The sequence below is a fragment of the Toxotes jaculatrix genome, chromosome 13, assembly GCF_017976425.1.
Source record: "Toxotes jaculatrix isolate fToxJac2 chromosome 13, fToxJac2.pri, whole genome shotgun sequence".
In the NCBI taxonomy this organism is placed as follows: Eukaryota; Metazoa; Chordata; class Actinopteri; family Toxotidae; genus Toxotes; species Toxotes jaculatrix.
In genome coordinates this window covers 9,524,206-9,545,204 of record NC_054406.1, presented here as the reverse complement: position 1 = coordinate 9,545,204, position 20,999 = coordinate 9,524,206, and the positions used below count along the sequence as shown (strand labels likewise).

Genomic DNA, 20,999 nt, shown 5'->3' with positions numbered 1-20,999 from the left:
AGATCTGTTGTTTGAAATCCATGAAATCCCACCCTGCATGTTCTCTAGCTGAAAATGACCTTGATAAGTTTTCGTCTCGCAGAAACACACTTACAGACTTAATTTACTTCCTCACACAGCCAATTTCATCTTGTTCTATTTTATTTGAATGAGACAATGAGTCTCTTTACCCAGACCATAATAGCCTTAGTCACCGCATCCACTACTTTCCCTTTATAAACTTCTGTTCACCTCACTCATTCATGATGTGTATTTCGGCTGTACAATTAAATTAAATGTGGGACCATTCATTCATACATTAGACTGCATCTCCTATTTTATCAAACTTAGTTTATTTAAGCTTATTTTTAGCTTCAGTTTTACTATTTTAAACCCTTTTATTTTGCCTTGTGTTTCTGTTATGTATTCTTTGTATACAATTTGTCTTAATTGTATTTTATGTCTCCTGTACAGCACTTTGAATGGCCTTGCTGAAAGGTGACATACAAATAAACATGCTTTGCCTTACCTTGCCTTACACCATGGTACAGTATATATTTTTAACTGGTATAAGTGTTAAGTAATACTGTTCTTTCCATTATTAGTTGTCATTTAATCATCACTTACAGCAATATTAATATTTTTGTTGATTTGTGACTTTTGAGTTGCCCTCTCTTGCCTCCTTTTCTATTGCTTTTACAGTGAACAAGCAGAGCTGAGAGTTTCATGTGAACACCAAAAAAGTGAAATTGGACTGTGTTTACTATCTTGCCATGTTGACATTCATTTAAGAGGATCATTCAATGAGAAACCATAGCCTGTTTATTACCCACAGCCTAATGTGACTGGAGTACATTACACCATCAAGTCTGCAGAGTTATATGACTATTCTGGGCTGAAAAAAACCCAAACCCTCAAGTGCAGTAAGTAAACCTGTTCAGGAAATTTTTCATAAATCAGAGACAGTAACTTTCAACAAGACAGAATTAACAAAGTGAAACATGTTGGGACCTAGTAATGTGCTGAAAAAACAGCTGTGATGGAGTTTTTGCAGCATGATATTCATACTAATAATCACACTAATATTAGCAATACATCTCACTGTTGTTCTTTAACCTATAGTACGGCCCTTTATTAATCACTGCAAGCCACTCATTTACAGACAAAAAAGTAGAGCATAGTCCAAACTTTCAAATGGCTCTGACAGACCAAGAAGATTAAAAAAAGATATTCCTTTATTTCTAAGTGTCAGTGCTTAAAATCACTCCCATCTGGTGTTGCTCCTAAATCTCTGCATTTGGCTGACCTGTGCCTTCATCCAGTGCAGTGTGTTGGATGAAGTCCAGGAGCTAGTGCATATAATCCCCCAGCATGCACCGAACACTTGCACGTCCAGAGCCAGATTGTTGTTGCCATGAGGACAGCGAAGCAACAGGGGAACTGAGCCGCAGCAACGCGCTTCCACGGGAATTGAAAAATTCAGAATGGGAGGATGAAGCTCTCTTGTTATGATGTGTCCGTCTGATTGTCTCACATCGCAGTTTTCACTCGGATGTATTTTTGAACAACAGAGGGTTCTGAGGTGGAGCTGACAACCCAAAAGATGAACTCTGCTCTTTACATTCTCTCTGCTTGTCTCAACAGTTTATACAGAGGCAATTTCAGAAGAAAAAGCTACACTTGCAAATGTACTGTTTTTTTTTTTTTTACTGCAAAATTGTGAAAATGGAGTCATCACAATGACAAGCCCTCCAGACTGAAGAGACGGTGAGTTACAATACTTGATTTTTCTTTCCATCCAAATTACTGTAATGCGGTGCCTTTTACTCTACCATCCTTTGTATTTGAGCTATTGCAGCTGTCAAACCACAGTAAATGACTGCAATTTCACCTTTGCGCGCTATTTTCACTTTCGAGCATGTGCGCTCCCAGAGGAGTTCAGGAGGAGTCAGCCTCCATCATTTACTGCTCTGGGGAGTTGCTGCCATCAGCAGCAAACTATACTCCCAAGGTCCATAGAAATAACTGTGTCAAGATAAAACTGCCACCTGAAAAATAGGATCTTGGATACAGTGAAAGATCATTTCACCCTGCTTCACTCTGGCATGTTTGTTTGCTGAAATTTTTGAATATTAGACCACGTTTCCTAGGCTACCACAAGTTTCAAAATAAGATGATTTAAGTGGAAAAGCATTTGGGGAACTCTCAAAGATATAAGCATGAGGTGTGGAAACTTGGAACCAAAATGAATTAGTTTGCAAGGATAAGAAAAAACATGCAATAAATGTTTAGCTCTTCAGCTTTCATACACATGAGTAATTTGATATTTTACATTTATAATCACAACTTTGTGCAGAAAATGTCACAAATGTATCTGAAATCAGTCCTACTGTTCTCCGACCTTGTTCACACATGCTCTAAAGTGTTGCGTCCTTCAGCATAACAACATGTGAGGAGAGCTGCCAAAACTGAGGGTGGCATCCCACTAGAAGGTGTTATCTTTTTTTTTTCTCACTCCCTCGACAATTTGAACAGCACATTTCAGCAAGTCACATATTTTTTGATGAACTGATCCCTTAGTCATTTTTACAGACTTACAGTTTGTTGGCTTCCTAAGTTTCTTGTTTCCATATAAGACAAAACAAAAGATATCTGCTTACATGCTCATGTCATCATAACACATGAATGAATTATTCTGTGTGTCACAACTTGCTGTGTGATTAAAGATAGCAATGTGACAGTAACATTTTTACAGTCAACCTTCATGCAGTGTTAGAAAATGCCTTTGTGTGGACAGAACGGACACATTTCTTCAAATTACCATACAAACATATTTCTGCTTTTGCCGCTCCCTAGTGGTGGGTTTAACAACTGTTAAAATAAAATTAGATGATCTGAGGACAGAACAAATGTTAGAGGTACTGGCCCCCTACACAGTCCTAACATTAAGCCTAGAAACCTTTTATGTCTAACTGTTGGAGCTATTATAACTGCTACAGTTTTTATTCCATTTCATTCAAGATCTTCTGGATCTGAGCATCAATAAAGTGAAATTCATTTTCCATTTCAAAAGATCTTGCTCTATCTTTGAGGCAGCAAACTACTGTTGTTGAGAAAAAGGTTAAATTGAAACTGGTTGAAAACGATTGAAACAACATTCATAGTCTAACAACGATGGGCATCAGCATCACCATCTGGCAGCACTTGACAATTTCCTTTGTTTTTTGCCTTATTTTTTTTTCTTCAGCAGGAGGAGCTTCTATCAACAGCTATCTGGTTATGAAAAGCGACTTCCTGTCAGCCAGGTAAGAATAAAAAAAATCTTATATAGTAAAACAATTATTTTCAGTATAAAAGAACAGATTAATACCATAGGCCACATCTTAAGACTGTCAGCCTTGTTGTGTTTGTGTGTTGCAGAAAGTTATGTTTCCCCCATTTTTTCTGATGTGATGTTGGAAAGTGTCATCACTCTCTCACTCTTTTCACAGCTTGTCTCTCTCTCTCTCACACACACATGCAGGCAGGCCACCAGATGTTTGAGGGGACTGCCGTCCACCAACGGCTGTGCTGGGGAGCTCTCTACTTGTTGGCAGCAGGGGTGGCACTGACATTTGAAACACGCCGTCTGTGTCCACAGTCCTGCCGCTGTAACACCGAGCTGCTGGAGGTGAACTGCTCCTATGGCCAGCTCAGCACAGTGCCCGATGATCTCTCACAAGACACTAAAGTGCTAAACTTAACTCATAATAACATAAAAACTCTGGTGCATCAGCAGTTCCAAACTTTAACACAACTTCTAGATCTGGATTTGAGTGACAACCTTCTGGCAGTAGTTGAACTGGAAACCTTTCTCGGCTTGCAAAGTCTGCTAACTCTGCGTCTTGCCCGCAATCATCTGAAGATTATTCCTGTAGGAACATTTGCTGGTTTGCCAAACCTGCAGTTGCTGGACATAAGCAGCAATGAGATCCTTGTTTTCCTAGATTTTACCTTCCGTGGCTTGACAGCCCTGCAGCATATCAAAGCAGCAGATAATGACTTAGTTTTCATCTCTCATCAAGCTTTCACTGGACTAACCAGTCTACAAGAACTGCACCTTGATGGCTGCAACCTCACTGCTGTGCCGACAGAAGCACTCACACAGCTTAGTGTGCTGAGAAGCCTTCACTTTCACCGTCTGGCCCTCACCACACTGCCGAACTATTCTTTCCATCATCTAGTCCGCCTCAAGGAACTTGTCATTTCTCATTGCCCCTGGCTGCAGACGCTGTCAGGAAACAGTCTATTTGGCCTAAATCTTACATCCCTCACCATTACACACTGCAACCTCAGTGCTGTCCCCTACATTCCTTTGCATCATCTTGTATATCTTGTATACCTTGACCTTTCCTTTAATCCAATCACCCACATTCAGGGGAACCTGCTAGGAGACTTGCTCCGGCTCCAAGAGCTCCATCTGGTAGGGGGATCTTTGCTACATATTGGAATTGGAGCATTCAGGGGTTTAACTCATTTCAAATTGCTGAATGTATCTAGAAACCTTCTCAACACACTGGAAGTGGGTACTTTTCAATCAGTGGACACCCTAAAAACTCTGGGACTTGATAACAACCCATTGGCATGCGACTGCCGTTTGCTGTGGGTGGTGCGAAGGCGTCAGTACCTGGACTTTGGCGGACATTCACCGACTTGCACTACCTCAGTCCAGCTCCAGGTCTGGAATTTTCTTGACTTTTCTGAAGTTGAGGTACCAGGCCTGCTCACCTGTCGGCAGCCTCGAATTCTGAACCGCAAACCTCAAGAAGTGAAAGTAGATCAGGGACACACAGTGGTGTTTTATTGCAATGCAGAGGGTGACCCTGTGCCATCTTTAAGCTGGCTAAACCCACAGCTGAGACCTTTATTGCCTATTGGTAGAATACGGGCTCTGTCTAATGGCTCATTGGAGGTTCGCTATGCTCAGCCTCAAGACAGTGGTACTTATTTCTGTGTGGCATCTAATGCGGCAGGAAATGACAGCCTGCCTGTCAGCCTTCATGTCCGAGCCTTTCCATCATCTTCTAAAAACCCCTTTCGTTTTAAAGGTTGGTTTGCCTTTCCATCTGCCTCTCCAGATGTGAATGGAAATCAGAAGGTCACATTTGATGTCAAGACTTTGCTGATAGCTGCCACCATTGGATTTCTTTCATTTTTCAGTTCTGTGAGCCTATGTTTCATTTTCATGTTGTTCTGGAGTAAGAGCAAAGGGCAAATAAAGCACACAGCCACAATCGCATATGTGCCACGAAGTGCCATGTCGAGTGGTAACAGAGGCACAGGCAACTATACGGAGACAAGCAGATTCACCATGAAACTAATATGAATCACTAAGTAAAACTGGTATAACTTGATATACTTGAAGGAAGGTGCCAGCTGAAAAATACAAAACTACCTAGAATTAAAATCCAAAGTTCTTGACAGAATTGAAAGATTACAATTAAAATTGAATTTTATTAGCATGGTAACTTGTGTGCAGCAGAGACAATAAATAAATACATTCACACAAATGTGAGCATTTGTATGCTCACATCTGTGCTGCAAAGTGAAAAAGACAAAGCCATACAACAAATTGTGCTGCTTTCAGTTCTTCAGGGCATTAAGAAGATTGTAACTAGAGCTCCACTCCAACAAAGCTGGAGTGCTATGCAACCAATGTTAGCCGTATTTAACATGCTAAAACATGTAAAATGTAGAGATGTAAATTGTTCTGTTAACTGCTTATTGCAAACATTGCTCTTCTTAATGTTTATATAATATAGAAACAAGAACCCAGTACAGAGATTGTACAGGAGAACAGTTACCTGGTTGACTAATCTTTTAATGATTTATTTGTTTGTTTTGTTAAAATGGAATAGTAGACTTATTTATTGAAATAATTAAGCCTTAGGATGGTAGCCATGCGATAAATAAAATGTAATAATAAGAATTCTAACCTTATGTTAAGGTTAATGTACAAAACACTTGCATCTATATAGCTTGGCATTTATATTCTACTTAATTTGATGTAATAGAATACAGACCTTGTCATATTTACTACTGTACTCATTCTTTAATGGATGCGTGTTTTTCTTTCTTTTTTTTATTACTCAACAAATCACTTTATATATTTTCTTTCAAAATGCAACATATAATAAAATGGTTGTGCACGTTGGTCTCCTTATTCAGTGTTTCTCAGCCCAAAATATACACAAAAAAACATCAGATGCAGTAAGCATTGTGTCTACTTTTTCAGTGTAGATTTTCACATGATTGGAAAAAGTGCCATAGAAAATGCATACTATAGCAGCCAATGGAGAGCTATGAGAGACAAACAACTTTAGTTTTAATCTGCCCATATGTGGACTACCATGTGTAGGCAGAATTTTGGGCAACACTGTATCCATCAGTGAGTGGAACCTTTTGCTGGGACCACTAAACAGTAAGTGACATCGTTTGGGGGTTAGTGCCTGATAAACACGTTAAATAAATTACACAATTACCACAAAACGAAAGTTCTTCAAGTAAAAGCACGTGGTAGTCATCTGCAGTGAGCACACATCAAAACTGCCACAAAGAGGTTCAGCCAAGTCGTGTCGCTGCCATGGCAATACATTGGCTCTCTGAGCGTTAGACAACAACTCCACTGGTTTTCGTGACAACAGTATCAAACGCCATTCCAAATATTTCAGAGGTTAATAAGTCACTGTGAATGAATCAATGCTGTTAGATATATTAGGTTAAAGAGCGTGCAAATGGTGCACAGACTGTGTACTTTATCAAGTCAAAATTTACTAATACTACATTCCATGGTTTAGCACTATTTTATTTTGAAAGTACCTCGGAAGTACATCATCTGCCCCGGATGTGTTGGATAGCTATGAGGAGGTAGCGGCAAGTAGCGGTTAGCGTTAGCTGTGTATTTATCTGATGTTACTACGAACAAATTTAGCATAATAGTGAGAATTTAAACCGTATTCGCAACTTAAATAAAACATGGGCAAACACATATGATTGAGTAAGCACAGTGAGTAACGACGAGGCAAAAGAAGTCCCGAAGTTTTACGGTTAGCGCAACACTAGCTATCAGTTAGAGCTAGCCAAACGTAAGTTAGCCTTGTTTAGAAATATAGAACAACCATGAGTTTAGCAGTCGGTCGGGAACCCAGAAAGACTGCGGGGAACCGCATGTCCAAACTACTGGATGCTGAAGAAGAAGACGAGTTCTACAAGACCACTTATGGAGGCTTCAACGATGTGAGTATTCAAGCTGATGGGTGCACATTGAGCCTATAAGGTGGCATTAGCTCCTAGCTAGCTTGAGTTTGTCGGATTTCCAGGCTTTTCGTAATAGTCCTAAAGGGAAACGTTGTTAAATCGAATCATATTAGGCTGCAACTGACTGCAACCGAACCCCTAATTATTATTTTGTCTTTTGGTAATTTTATTAATCATTCATAAAACTGAGAGGTAGCGTCTTTATCAACAAAAGTCAATCAAAAGTTATGTGAGGGTTGAACGATGCCTGTCCCTGGTATGACAAAGAGCCAAAAATCTGAAATTATTTTTATTAGACAAATTGGAGAAGAACCCAGAAGGAAAAGTATTGAAGTGTTATCAAAAATAGGATCAAACTAATTTCTCTTGATAGAGTTATCGATTATTATCAGTCACTGTAAGGAGTTTCTCAGGTGTGTGTAGGGATTGCGCTCGAGGTGAAAGTAAGAGAAGTTCAAAAATCCAGTAGACGTCAACAAAACCTCCAAAATGGAAAGAACTCACAAAAGAAGCAGTCTGAAAATGTGCCTATAGTTAAGGCCTGCAGCAGCCCTGGTCATCAAAACCACCATGCCAATGTGATTCATCTGAAACTGTGACCATAATACCAAAATATCCTGGCTCAGTCCATCTTCACAGCTAACAAATCTGTGAAGGCCGGATGAGGGTGCCAGTCTTTCTTGCATCAGGCCCAAGAAGAGAAGAAAGGCTACAGTATAAAGGCTTCAAGCTAAATTGTGTATCAGAACATTATGTGCTAATAACTGTTATTGTTGCAACTTCATTTAAGGCTTACATGTTAAGATGTTGATTTGTTTCCTCATTTAACAGTCTAGCTAATTTTCCTCCAACAGCTGCTGGATCAAGGGTCACCTTGTGTGGGGGGATTTGGCAGCGGCTGCTCTGGCAGTTCTGACGTTAGTCTCAGCTGAGGTTGACAAGAGTAGCTAGATAAAAAAAATATATATCACAAACAAATCCTGAGATACCTCAGTAATTTCTGCTGGCACTTTAATAAAACAGTGTGACCATGGCTGTTCACATACTTAAATTTTAAGGCTAGTGTAATTAATAATGTCAGTCAAGTTTTTTTTTAACGTGTGACAGGTTTTGCAGCTTGTTTGTGTTTGCATATGTTGTCATGGTTTTAATATCAATTAAATAACTTTGCAGGTCTTCTCTTATCTGTGCAATTAGCACCTATGAACAGATTATTTTTTTCCTTAGAGCTCTGTTATTTGTCTCAAGCGCATTCAGAAACTCGTATCAAAATGCCAAGTTTTGTGTAGCTGAAAACTACTGTTAATTGGCACTGAGCTTAAAGGAATCCAGTTTTAAAGGAATCTAATCTAATCTAAACCTAATTTTGTTCTTTTTGTGAAAGTTTTGTTCTTGTACATCTCTCTTAGTACTTTCGTTCTTTCTTTTTTATCCTTCTCTTAATTCTTTCTTTCTTTCTTTCTTTTTTATTTTATATTTTTATTATTTTCTGTTTTTGCACCAACAACACCATGGCAAATTCCTTGTATGTGTAACATACCTGTCAATAAAGTTTTCTGATTCTGAAATAGTGGTATTATTTTGTCTACTCCTTGTAAATACACTACACGGGTCTGATAGCTGTATCACTGTGAGATTTGCTTGGTGTTAACACAGGCACTTACATTTCTGTGTTTGTGTTGTAGGTCAGGGTGTGAGTAAGTGAGTAGCCCGAGTATCTGAATTAAAACTAAATCTATTATATGGAGAAGATTCTCCCCTACTTCCTCTCCTGGCTTCTAGCACTACTTTCCTCAGTGAACATGTACATTATAGAGTTTAACTTAGCTACAGTACTTAGTATCTTGTATATATTGTGTTTTTCTCTATTTTTATTATTTTTATTTTTATTTGTATTTGTATTTTATTTTTTAATTTTTATTTTGTCTTGTTTTGAAATGTCTTGTTTTCCACCTCATGCTGTTCAGTGTTCCTTATACTGCCCCTCTGGGACAAATAAAGTTCTCTGAATCTGTACAGTAGCCTGATTGACTTCACTTGTATTAACTGTGTTAAAAAGTCTGAATGCAACATATGGAAAACCTCAGAGGAAATTTGTTCTACCAAACTGACTCTAGGGTGTGTTCTGAAGGTGATTTCATTAACAGGTAGTCTTTATTAATCATATTTCATAAATTGTAGGCTAAGTTAGTATATTTTTTTCCTTTCAGGAATCAGGAGATGATGAGTATCATGGAGAACATTCAGACACAGAAGATGAGGTGGACAGCGACTTTGACATTGATGAGGGAGATGAGCCAGACAGCGACCAGGAGGAGGATGCACCTAGGCGGAAAAGTCGAGTTGTCACTAAAGCTTATAAGGTAGTGCCACTCATTTCAGCAGCTGACAGATTCTGAATAAAGTCTCTGCATTCATAAGTCATTTTAATTACCTTAATGAGTCTATATTCCCAAGAGACCTTTAGAATGACAGTGCAGCATAAAATGGTGTGTGCTTTTGAGTTGAATATTTCTTGTTCATGACATGAACATGGAAAGTTTGTTAAAACCAAATTTGCCATCAGCCCTGTTTATATTCATACAACTAAACACATTAACTTGTTAAAGGTGATTTTTACTGTGTATTCTTTGCAACCAATGTCAACAAGTGGTACTAGAGGAAATACAGCTCCACAGGAGCCATTGGTTGCCAAATGCCATTCTCTTAACATTTGCCAAAGGAGCAGAAAGATAATTGATTTAGCTTTGTTACCACACTTTGGATTAGATCACTTTATGGTGACAAGCCCTTGTAACTTGCTGTTGGGAAAGTTTGGACTTATTTTACTGGTTTGTCATACATTAAATAGATGGCTTTTGTTTTTCTTTATTCCAAGGAACCTATAAAGGTGGCAAAACCCAAACCCAAAAGACCCTCTGAGGAACAGAAGAAGACTGAGAAAGCTAAAGTGGAGCTCAAAAGGAGGATTCCACAAGAATTCCAAGATTTTAGCGAGAGTAAGATTTCCACAAACTACCCACAAAAACCTCAGTTTTCCTATACCTCCCCCAAAATGATCTACAAGCACTTCAGTTGTTCTAACACAAACTGTCTCGTCATAAGCGCGCAGTTCTTCTTTGTTTGGGTTCATTTGAGTTGTATGCCTTTAATCGTTCTTTAGCTCGAAAGTCTGTGCGACAGTCCACCAGTGAACATACCCGAAAGACCAATCTGCGCTTGCAAGAGCGCCAGGATGCCCCTCGGAGAAGGAGAGGTGCTCATCGTGACCGTCCCCTTACCCAGGAGGAACTGCTGGCTGAGGCCAAGATAACAGCTGAGATCAACATTCGATCACTAGGTAAAAACATCAGATTACTCAAAAGCAAAGAGATTGTAATATATTCTGTCTTCAGTAGAATGTTATCTGATGCTTAAGGTTCAGTACAGTATGTAATGTGATCTGACACAATTTACAGCGATTAATGCCATTTTTGTTCTTTACATTGCTCATCTAAAACAAGAAATAAAATGTTTTCATAAAGTTTTACTACAAATACAGTATAGAAAGTGCCGTGCTTAGTCCATAACCAGTCTAACAATTGTGGAAATGTCAGCCCTTCAAAGGGCATCATGACTACATAGACACAAATGTGAAATATGGATGCCCCTGCCCCTACTTTCTTTTTATAGAGAACTATGAACGTCTGGAGGCAGACAAGAAGAAACAGGTCCACAAGAAGCGCCGTTTTGAGGGACCAACCATCCGTTATCATTCAGTCTTGATGCCCCTTGTCTCTCACTCGGTCTTAAAAGAAGAAAATGTAGATGTTGAAGGGTATGTATGATCTCATGTTAGACTTGACAAGAATATTCTAGTTTAAATTCATCACCCTGAGGTATTTAATCCGTTTTTAGAATGGTGTATACCCAAACATTAAATGACAGTGATTAGTAGTTGTGTTTATCAATTCTTGTGCTGTCATTCATGTGGTTCCTTACTTGATGTGTTGTAGCTGTTGCAAAAAACACATGTAATAATTTGACCAAAACAAAAAGATGAGCGGGCGGCATGGTGGTGCAGTGTTTAACTGTCGCCTCACAGCAAGAGGGCTCCAGGTTCGAACCCCGGCCTGGGCTCTTCTGTGTGGAGTGGGTTCTCTCCAGGTACTCCGGCTTCCTCCCACAATCCCAAGAACATGCATGGGATAGGTTAATTGGCCACTCTAAATTGCCTCTAGGTGTGAGTGTGTGCGTGTGTGGTTGTCTGTGTGTCAGCCCTGCGATTGACTAGCGACCAGTCCAGGGTGTACCCCGCCTCTCGCCCATAGTCAGCTGGGATAGACTCCAGCTGCCTGCAACCCTGATGGATTAAGCGGTAGAAAATGAATGAATGAATGAAAAAGATGACCAAAAAATGAGACACTAAAGTAAAACTGGAACTCATCATATTGACTATTAGCATTCAGTATGTTTAGGTAAAAATGTAATTTTTGTCATTGTACTATTTTTTTAAAGGTTGGATCAGGATGTTCCTCAGACTGCACCACAAAATCCCACCACACCTTCCCAGCAGCCTGCAGGAGGCCTGTGCTCCCGAACCTACATAACGTTCAGTGACGACGAGGCTTTCGAGGCAGCCTTTCCATGCAGCTCACAGTCAGCTCCTCAGCTTCCCATCCAGGAGGTTTGTCCTGTCACCCACAAGGCTGCACTGTACCGAGACCCAGTCACTGATATACCTTATGCTAACACACGAGCCTTCCGCATCATCCGGGAAGCGTACCGTAAATATGTGGCAGCTCATGGATTTCCAAACACTTCGGGAGGGGTAACGGGACTTGATTCCTCAGCATCTAAGGGTGCTCGCCAGAAAATGGTTGTCAAACAGAGTGCAGTTGCAACATAGGCTAGTTTCATAAAGAATTTAGGAAATAGGTTTGTGTGTCATTTTTAAATTTCTCAGTTCAGGTACGGTGACTTGATCGAGTGGCATGAGGGAAAATCAAAACCAGTCACTCTCCTTCGCCACCAACACCACAAATACCGTTTCTTTCTACAACTTTGAAAATTAATTCTTATCTCCATCTGTATGGAGTCTCTCGCACCAGGGATTTACAGAAAAAGTTGCAGACATTTTGGGGATTGAGCAGTCGCTGCGATAATTATGTTACACAATTATTGTCAGTGCTTCAGCTGCCAGGTCAAAATTAAATTACAAAAACTTGAAAAACAAACATTGGGAAACCAGATCCGGTGGTGCATTCTTTTAAACTGCTAAAAACTTACTTACTTGTGACGTCTCTGTGAAAGGGAGTTTGCTTTGTGCATTAATACCTAGATAAATCCAAGTTGAGTGGATGGCTTGGCTTTGGCATTTGAAATAGGTTTGCATCTGCACATTGGCAGCTTTGATTTTTATTTTTTTTTAACTCCGAAGATTTTTTTTGTTTCTATAAATGTACATACTTCTCAACAAAAAAATAAATATTTGAAACTTTGAATAATTCATACTTTGAATGAACTTTGGTTTGTAACACTTTTCATAAACATCATTAGCAGCAGTCACGCTGCAAGGACTTTTGTGGAACAGCATGCCAAAAACAAAAGCACTTGATTGTCTATTGGTATTGGTTCATGCAATATATTTTTTAAGCCTGTGTATACAACAGAGACTGGCTGAAATGGCCAAAAGCTACAGGATGGTGGAGTGACTGTCATTCAGTGGTTGAGGGGGTCAAGGTGCCATACTAGTCAAGCATTCAGTGGTGTTCAGGGTGATTCTGTTGCTTTGTTAATGTACCTGGAGAGAATAAATATAGAAAACCTAATTTAAGTCCTAGAGAGATCAACACAACAGTATTGTTCGCTGTGACACTCGAGACTGGAGCTCAAACAATTTTATGCTATTAACTGTGAACTGGAAAAAAAAACACCTTTTATAATAGCTTCACAACCAGCTCAGACATATTCATATGGTAGTGAATCAGCTGTCTGGCTTATTTAGATACTGTAATATGACAGCCATTCAGTATTTTATATCACCTTATGTCTGGCAGTAAATTTTAAAATACAGTCAGACTAAACATAAAGAAAGATAAAAGAAGGACATTAAAAGTGTACAGTACAGTGTAACATTTTTGCTATTTTATTAGAGAGGAAAAACTCTTGTGACACTTGAAATTTAGCTAAGGTCACCCTTGAGATGTTTCCACACCTTGAAACAGTCGAAGGAACTGAGCAGAGACAGGATTGTGCTGATGCATAGATCTGGGGAAAAAAATCCTGCAGCATTGAAGGTTCCCAAGAGCACAGGAGCCTTCATAATTCTTAAATGGAACAAGTTTAAATGACCCAGGTCTCCTTCTACATCTGGCCACCCGACCAAACTGAGCAATCGGGGGAGAAGGGCCTTGGTAAGAGAGGCAGTCATGAACTTGATGGTCACTCTGGCTGAGCTCCAGAGTTGATGTGTGGAGATGGGAGTAAAATTCCAGCACAACCATCACTGCAGCACTCCAGCAGATTTTCTCCTGCTGTTCCTATAATGTACTGATGATTCTCAACAGAGCATCTCACTAAGCAGTCAACCACGTCTTTATTCTGTCAGGCTTTTGGTGTTTGAGCTTCATTAGTACTGCATGATCTAATGTAGAACCCACATCCCTGATCTTTAAGCCCAGATACTGTACATGCTTCATATGTTTGGTAAGCCCAGCTTGTTTTGTGGATTATGGGAAAAAACTGCCTAATTTGCCAAGATGAAAGTCTTTGACATCTTTCAAATTGCTTAGGCTTTTGTCGGATGTGTTTAATAGGTAGCTAACACTTTTGTCAGTGAGGACCTTTTAAAATACTGTCACTTGGCTCAGGTGTATGTTGACTGTGCAGTTATTAGGACACTGATCTACTAAAAGGAATAACTGAATAATTCATTAATTAGATGTAATTTTGCATGAATTCATGAATATTTAAAGTTACTATTTATATTGAAGTGGAGAATTTAAAATGTGGACAGGGGGGCCCAGAGTTCCCATAACAAACTAGGCAGCTCAGATGAAGGGTGAAGATCAAACCTCTTTCACTGTTCAGGCAGTCAGATGGTCTCTGTCATGATTCAAACAATGCTGGTGATGTTGAAAAGCAGAGGCGGACCAGCCATCTGGAAGTTGTCCTGATGGGCCGGCCAACAACCGACCTCACTCGCTCTGTATTCGTCATATGCTGAGTTGACAGACAGACTGATTTACTTTGTATTACTCATGACAGTCTGCCCAACAAATTAACACTGACTGACAAAAGACCAGACAAAGAAAATCCCCTCAGACTGACCTGACCAAACAGCACAAATTGATTCCTTTTTTTCAAATTTGGTAGCAGAATTAGTTATTCCAACAGCAGCATACCCTGTTTCTTTGGAAGTTAAACAAGCTGTTTTTAGATATCAAAATGAGTCCAGGGTAGGATAAAAGGGCCCTGTAAAGATGGCTAAAAAAAGGAGTGGTGGGTGTAGCAAAGACTCATTGTCTCAAGTAATTTCACCAGACTTTTATGGTTAAACCCAAAGTATCGTGCAACACAGATTGTACACACAGTTTGTGCAATGTCATCTACACATCGCATTATTTCAGAATAATGCCCCAAGTCAAACTGTATTCAGCACACTGGGGTCCTCAGTTTTTGAGCACACAGATTTCAAAGCCCATGTTGCACAAAACCACATAAAAAAGGTTTAGAGTTGTTATGGTGTCGGTTTACATTCACACCAACAGCAGGAACCACGATGGGAGAAGTAATTTAATTTATCATGCCTTTTCAATTCTATCAACCTCAATACTTGTTCTTTGAAAGCAACTGCTGCCCACACACTGTGCCACTTGCTTTGGTGAAAAAAAAAAAAAAAGACATTAATTCAAAAAATAACAAGTTATCCCTTAAAGGGATGATGATGAATTCAGTGTCAGGCTAAGCCGATGTCTTTGGCGGATAGATGGATGAAACATATATATGAAGTTAAAATATTTATCCTGAAACGCTTTAGAAGCGTCACAATTTAAAAGCTTCTCATATCATCCGCAACAACAGAATACTGAAAGCTTTGTCTCCCACATACTGCACAGCGCATATGGTACCAATTGAACAGTTTTCAGAATAGGAAGAGAGGGAACTGCATTATCACTCGTTCTAGTGTGGTAGTTGCCATGGAGACGAGTGTAGGTGGTGTACTGTGCTGTACTCTGTGCTGTACTCCTTCCCTTGTCCTCTCCCCTCTTCTGTTGCCCACCCTCTCTGTTCTGCTATCTGCCACGTCCGCCTAACTTTCATTCCTTCGTGTTTACTCAAATCTTTCTGCTCGGTTGGTATTTGCATTGTTGCATCGGGCAGTTTTTCAGTACTCACTCATATTAAATAAATAGCCGATAATTTAACCAAAAAAAAAAAACAACTAAATGATAGAAAGTCAGAATTGGATTGAGGACATTTTAGATGCTACTCTTTGTAGTAGAGTATCATTTTCTCTGAGTGTTTTTTTAAAATAATATAGCTTGGTAAATTTTCTATAACTGCTGGCCTGTTTTGTTAGATATCTCAGATCTTCCTGGATTTTTCTTTATTCCATAAATTATTTTCTTGCTGACCATCCAAGTTCTTATATATGCTTTGTCAATCTCTTTTTTTTGCAGACCAGCTATTCTTTTATCAGTTTCCATGGAGATGTGTGTGTGTTTGTGTGTGTGCATGTGTGTGTGTGCTTGTGAGTGATTGAGTGAGGGTTGAGAGTGAAAGAGTGGGGATGTGTCATTTCCAGTTTACATTTTCGGTGTATTTTTGAAGACTGCATGTGCGTCCAGTGTCCCAACATAGTCTTTTGAAAAATCATGTGTGACTAATGTAGCCAACATTTTACAAAATACTATTATGAAAACGACAGAAATGTTAATCTGGTTTCTATTTTAATGTGGTGGGTTTATCCTCTTTGTCAGTGTATTTTTAACAGATTTAACCTTTAATGATTTATTCAGATGACTATTGCCACTTAGGAAAAATGTTATCATTTCTCACGTCTCCGTTTTCTAACCATTTTATGTCCCCAATTTACCACCAGCCTTGTGTTTGTGATCTAGAGAAAAAAAAAAACCCTAACCGGGTTACACCTTCTTTATCAGGGATTTATGTGAGACCTTCTTTATATATATATGCCCACAAAATGATCTATGACACATTCAGGATTTAACAATTAGCAATACATGTTTACGTAAGATGTTTACATTGCAGATATTAAAATAAAAATCCTTTGAACCAGAACAATTGCTGTTGCCTCCACACTCCTATATGGACAGTTTTGTTGGACTGGCATTTTTTCAGTGACCAGAATAAAACTGATTACAGACTATTAAAATCCCCATGAGTCAGCCACAGACTCTGATTTCTCCTGTGTATGGTCGATTGGGTTTCTATTAAACACAAAAAACATCACTGAGCATCTTAAAGGACAGGGTCACATATTTTTCCAAGGCTCTCTTTAACAATGCTCACATGTCTGCGTGAACACTGAAAGATCTATTGGTCATTCCTCTTCCTGCATACTGGCTGTGAAACGATTCCTTCCTAGCATGACTCCAATGTAAGAAATCAGGGTCAAAGTCCACAGTCCTCATCCTGTGCAAAGACGCTTTCTCGCATTCAGCAGTCGCTGACATGAGGGTCTGCAATCTGAAATAGTCAAATCAAGTGTGTATCCTTCAAAGTTACGCTTTTTTTGTGCAAAATTGCCTTTTTGTGTTACTGTACCTCCACTGCATCTCAGAAAAGAAATACTGTTCAAACACAAACAAGGAATTTCTTTGCTAAAAAAAGACTTTAACTTAGGACAATACTCTTCATTTGGCTAATTCAGACTGCTGAACCCTCGTATAAGCTTCGGCTGATCTTAGAGGGGCACTCCACTTATCCACTAAGGATCAGCTATGCATCCAGCTATGTGCCATTGGGAGTGCCACTCAGCCTATGGAAAGGGTTGTATAATTTCTCTGTGAGGAGCTTGGGAAAATAAACCTGATGATGTCATGGTGATGTTATCAGGGTTATTTCAGTTTGAGCAGGACAGGAAAGCAGAATTACAATCTGACATTGAAGTTTAAAGTTGTGGACATTTACCAGACAATGCATGTCTAACTAATGATACTACTGAGTTGTTTTTGCAGCTTGATACATTCAAGGGACTAAATCCGTACTCAGACTGACTTTAGCTCTGCTTGGAAAAAAAAAACACAGCTCCTTAATTCCCCTAATTCATTTGAATGAGATAGGTCTGGCATTGTATCGTAGGGTCATCTGGCAAAATAAAGTCAAACCTGGCTAAAGTTCTTAAAATTAAGATACCGCAAACCCATTCCTTCACAGTGAACCTGGGGCTTTTGGGGGCCCTGGGGATCTTGTTATCAGAAATCTGTTGTGCCTGCTGACACAGAATGAGCTGTTTTTATCCATCCAATTTCCCCCATTTGTCACCAATGCACCGTGCAGCTACTGAGAGCACTGTCTTATTAAAATGTTGTTTACATGAAAAATGATTAAATGTAGGTTGTGATGGATCCCACTATATATATATATATATATATATATATATATATATATGTGTGTGTGTGTGTGTATCTATCTATCTATCTATCTATCTATCTATCTATCTATCTATAGATATAAGAATCACTTTCCTCACCTACTGTGGCTAAAAATAAGTTTATGGATTTTTTTTTTCAGGTGTGCAAACTTCAGCCTTATTAAAAGTGCAGCATCCCTACTTTAACTCAAGAGACATGCTGCCCACTCTAAATATTCAAGAAGTAACTTAAATGAACTTTGATATAGTCCCCAGCTTTATTTCCATCGCAGTTATTCGGCAGTGGGCGGACGGCCATCATCGTTGCGTTTTATTTTCGGGTGTTACAAACTCCAGAGATGGAACAGCGCAGGGCGGACTCGCCTGCCTTTGGAGGCGTTGGTTTCTGTTTCTGTCTATCTCACGCACTATCTCCGCCCTCGAGGGAGAGACTTCTCCGTTTACTGAGCACCTTTTTTCACGCAATGCCGTTAAATCAGAATTAGGTGTGACGGACTGCAAGAGCGCAGGGGACACGGCGTCAATTTGGCACCGGATTCACCCTCTCGCAATGAATTTCTGGATTATGGGGACGTCGTTATGCCACGCAGGGTGAACTACAGACGCTTTCCAAGATTAAATCAGCCGAGCTAGAAACAAGGAGCTTGTCAAAAAATGTGCATGAAATCAGATATTTTTCAGATGCTGCCGCACATCTTCGGAATTTCGCCTGTAAATACCTTTGGGATGTTTATCTTGATGCATTTGTGGTTTTAGTGCGCGCAATGTGCAGTAGGTTTTTTTGTGTGCTGTTCAGAGTTGGCATAGCCCACAGGCATCACCTTCATAATAATCCTCATTTTAATATCAGAAATCGGCATCATTAATGTGCAGCGTGGTGTAGTTGTAACCATACAGAACCCGTTTTGTGTCGTTATTCTCTGTAGAGTGTTTTAAATGTAAATATAAGTGGCAGATGATGAACTAATTGGCTCTGTGGATCGTTAGACCGACGGCACTAACAGGAGTTCATATTATTCCCAGATAATAAAGCGACGCAGGGGCTGTTTGAAGTCACATGTGCCCAGAACAAACAATTAAGATGACAAAACCCGTCCTCAGAGGAGATTCTCCATATTACCGAAGAAACTGCATTGGGATCACATCTCAGTTCCTGGATCGTAATAGAGTTGGAGGACAGGGAACAGAGGAAGAAGAGAGGGAGGAAAAGCAGAGGAGAGCTACTGAGCTGCACAACAGAGCCACTGCTCATAGGCAAGCTTTGGCTTCAGTGATGGACTGAGCTGAAGGTGAAGGGATCCTTGTGACAGCTTCACGTTTTCCTTCACACTTGACAAAGGCATGTATGGACACACTGCAGCATAGGTGAGAAGCAAGAGGAGCTGCCCGCTTTGAACACAACAAATTGGCCTAATGATTGAAACACAACTATCTCTCGAAGAGGACAACACTGGCCTTTTATTTGGAAACCGTCTCTCAGGTCTGCACAAACTGATTCTACCTTTGACCCAAAAATCAAGTAAACCTGGAACCTCAGCCCCTTCCCAAGTGCCCTGGACACCCACGGGATACAGTCTGTAACCACAGATGTAACTAAGCTCTCAAGATTTCGTCACCAGGAAGTCCTGTGTTTTTGGGTAAGTGTTGTATACTACTGTGGATGGTGGGAAAAGTAACATTCACCAGAACTTGTAGTGTTTTAGATATGTATACCATGTCACACTGGAGTGTCAGAGACAGCTGGCCTGTGCAGCAAGTGCTAAAGCTGGTTGTCCACCTTACAGCCTGATATATGAGTCTACAGCTCAGGCAGGAGGGTCTGTAACAGCTGTTAATATAGCTGTGAAAGTCAGTAATGCAGCTCAGGTGTCCAACACACCTGCAAGCAGAGGGCAGGTGTTCAGGTACAGTGTCTTGCTGAACCCGAACCTGTTTTAAGTTGATGCATTGCAGGCTGTGTAACTTCTGATAATGCCTAATAATTTCCTAAATACCTGGTGCACATGTCTTCCATGTTTTTTCTTTTCTTTTTTTAAGGAATAGTTTTACCAGTGTATTTTAGAGAAGTTTTTGTATGAAATATCTGTTAATTGGGACAAAACCGATTTCACGTTGTGCCATTTATGTAAAAATGCAAAGAAAATGGAACACATATCATGGTACACTGAGTAGAATATTATTAATCATATTATTTATTTAATTATTGAAGAGAATTTTAAAATAATGCCTACACAAACCTGCTGCTGTCTTCAGATGAAGTCAGTGCAAGGACCTTGGTTGATTGGCAGTTTGCTACTTGAGACTAGACCAGACTTTTTTGCCATTTTGCACTGATTTCACTGATACCTGCAGCTCGCTAATTAGCTATCCCTGGGTGTTGAGCACTGAACACCTGCACAGACTGTGCATAATGAAATATTAAGGGATGATTAATTTCACTTAAATTAGAACAACGTAAAAGACAAACCAGGATTTTTCAGGGTTAGTTTAGCCTCTCCAATCAGATATTACTCTGACAGGCTCCAAGTATGGAGTCAAGATTTGGTCCACTTTACAAAAACAGAATTGTTACGGGTAATTTTATTTTACGGTTACAGTAACATTTGCCTATCAGTGTCTAACTTTCACTGGACTTTGCACTGAGGCCTTTTTGTTCCATCTCAACAGGCAAAAACAGATGTAGTTGATATTTGGACACATATTCATAACATAGCGATGTCATGATTGGTGGCCACCATCATCTTTTTCCATTGTATTGCACAGTTAAACGAGTGTGGGCTCGTGCATACCGTTCCCCACCTTAACGGGAAAACATGATGCAGTGGAGAGAGAAGAGCTTCAGTTAATGAAATGTCTGAGGCTGCACACTTGATAGAACAAGATAAGTCCAGCTCACTCTGACTCATTGCCCCTCACAGGATTTCCTCGTCCTCCTCCGTATAAAATGCCCATCTAGGATAAGAACTGTCTCAGACATCTCTTAATGGAATGATTTGGTTAGTTTAGCTGAAATAGAAAAACGTAAGTCATGGAATATCTATTAATCTTTCTGGTGAACTGGTGAGAATCCGATCTCCTTGCTACAATTGTCAGCCGGGAGCCTGACAGCTGGCAAAGAGCTGAT

At 39.7% G+C, this 20,999-nt stretch overlaps 3 protein-coding genes across 3 annotated transcripts in view; all 3 read left to right on the top strand.

Annotated features, from left to right (window-relative positions):
* The first annotated feature begins 1,663 nt into the window (after positions 1 to 1,663).
* On the top strand, positions 1,664 to 5,886 carry LOC121191571 (leucine-rich repeat and immunoglobulin-like domain-containing nogo receptor-interacting protein 1). Its single transcript, XM_041052763.1, has 3 exons — positions 1,664 to 1,746; positions 3,227 to 3,284; positions 3,503 to 5,886. Exon 3 carries the CDS (start codon positions 3,515 to 3,517, stop codon positions 5,342 to 5,344), a length of 1,830 nt encoding a protein of 609 aa, XP_040908697.1. The 5' UTR covers positions 1,664 to 1,746; positions 3,227 to 3,284; positions 3,503 to 3,514; the 3' UTR covers positions 5,345 to 5,886.
* Positions 5,887 to 6,871: 985 nt separating this feature from the next.
* Positions 6,872 to 12,765, top strand: vps72a (vacuolar protein sorting 72 homolog a). Its single transcript, XM_041054038.1, has 6 exons — positions 6,872 to 7,254; positions 9,486 to 9,638; positions 10,154 to 10,274; positions 10,439 to 10,615; positions 10,948 to 11,092; positions 11,773 to 12,765. The coding sequence occupies exons 1-6, from the start codon at positions 7,138 to 7,140 to the stop codon at positions 12,161 to 12,163; spliced, it is 1,104 nt and encodes a 367-aa protein (XP_040909972.1). The 5' UTR covers positions 6,872 to 7,137; the 3' UTR covers positions 12,164 to 12,765.
* A 5,635-nt stretch (positions 12,766 to 18,400) lies between these two features.
* The window catches only part of LOC121192173 (ras/Rap GTPase-activating protein SynGAP-like), a 31,496-nt gene continuing 28,897 nt past the window's right edge, over positions 18,401 to 20,999 (top strand). The window contains exon 1 of the mRNA XM_041053750.1: positions 18,401 to 19,512. The gene's annotated coding sequence lies outside the window, so the exon portion shown is untranslated. The remainder of the gene's footprint in view (positions 19,513 to 20,999) is intronic.

What these genes read in the sequence shown, in the direction of transcription:
- vps72a (XM_041054038.1), top strand. Translation starts at nt 7,138, where the DNA reads ATGAGTTTAGCAGTCGGTCGGGAACCCAGAAAGACTGCGGGGAACCGC. An exon ending in CTTATGGAGGCTTCAACGAT is followed by an intron (nt 7,255 to 9,485) that starts GTGAGTATTCAA and finishes TTTTCCTTTCAG; the next exon opens with GAATCAGGAGATGATGAGTA. An exon ending in GAAAATGTAGATGTTGAAGG is followed by an intron (nt 11,093 to 11,772) that starts GTATGTATGATC and finishes ATTTTTTTAAAG; the next exon opens with GTTGGATCAGGATGTTCCTC.
- LOC121191571 (XM_041052763.1), top strand. Translation starts at nt 3,515, where the DNA reads ATGTTTGAGGGGACTGCCGTCCACCAACGGCTGTGCTGGGGAGCTCTC.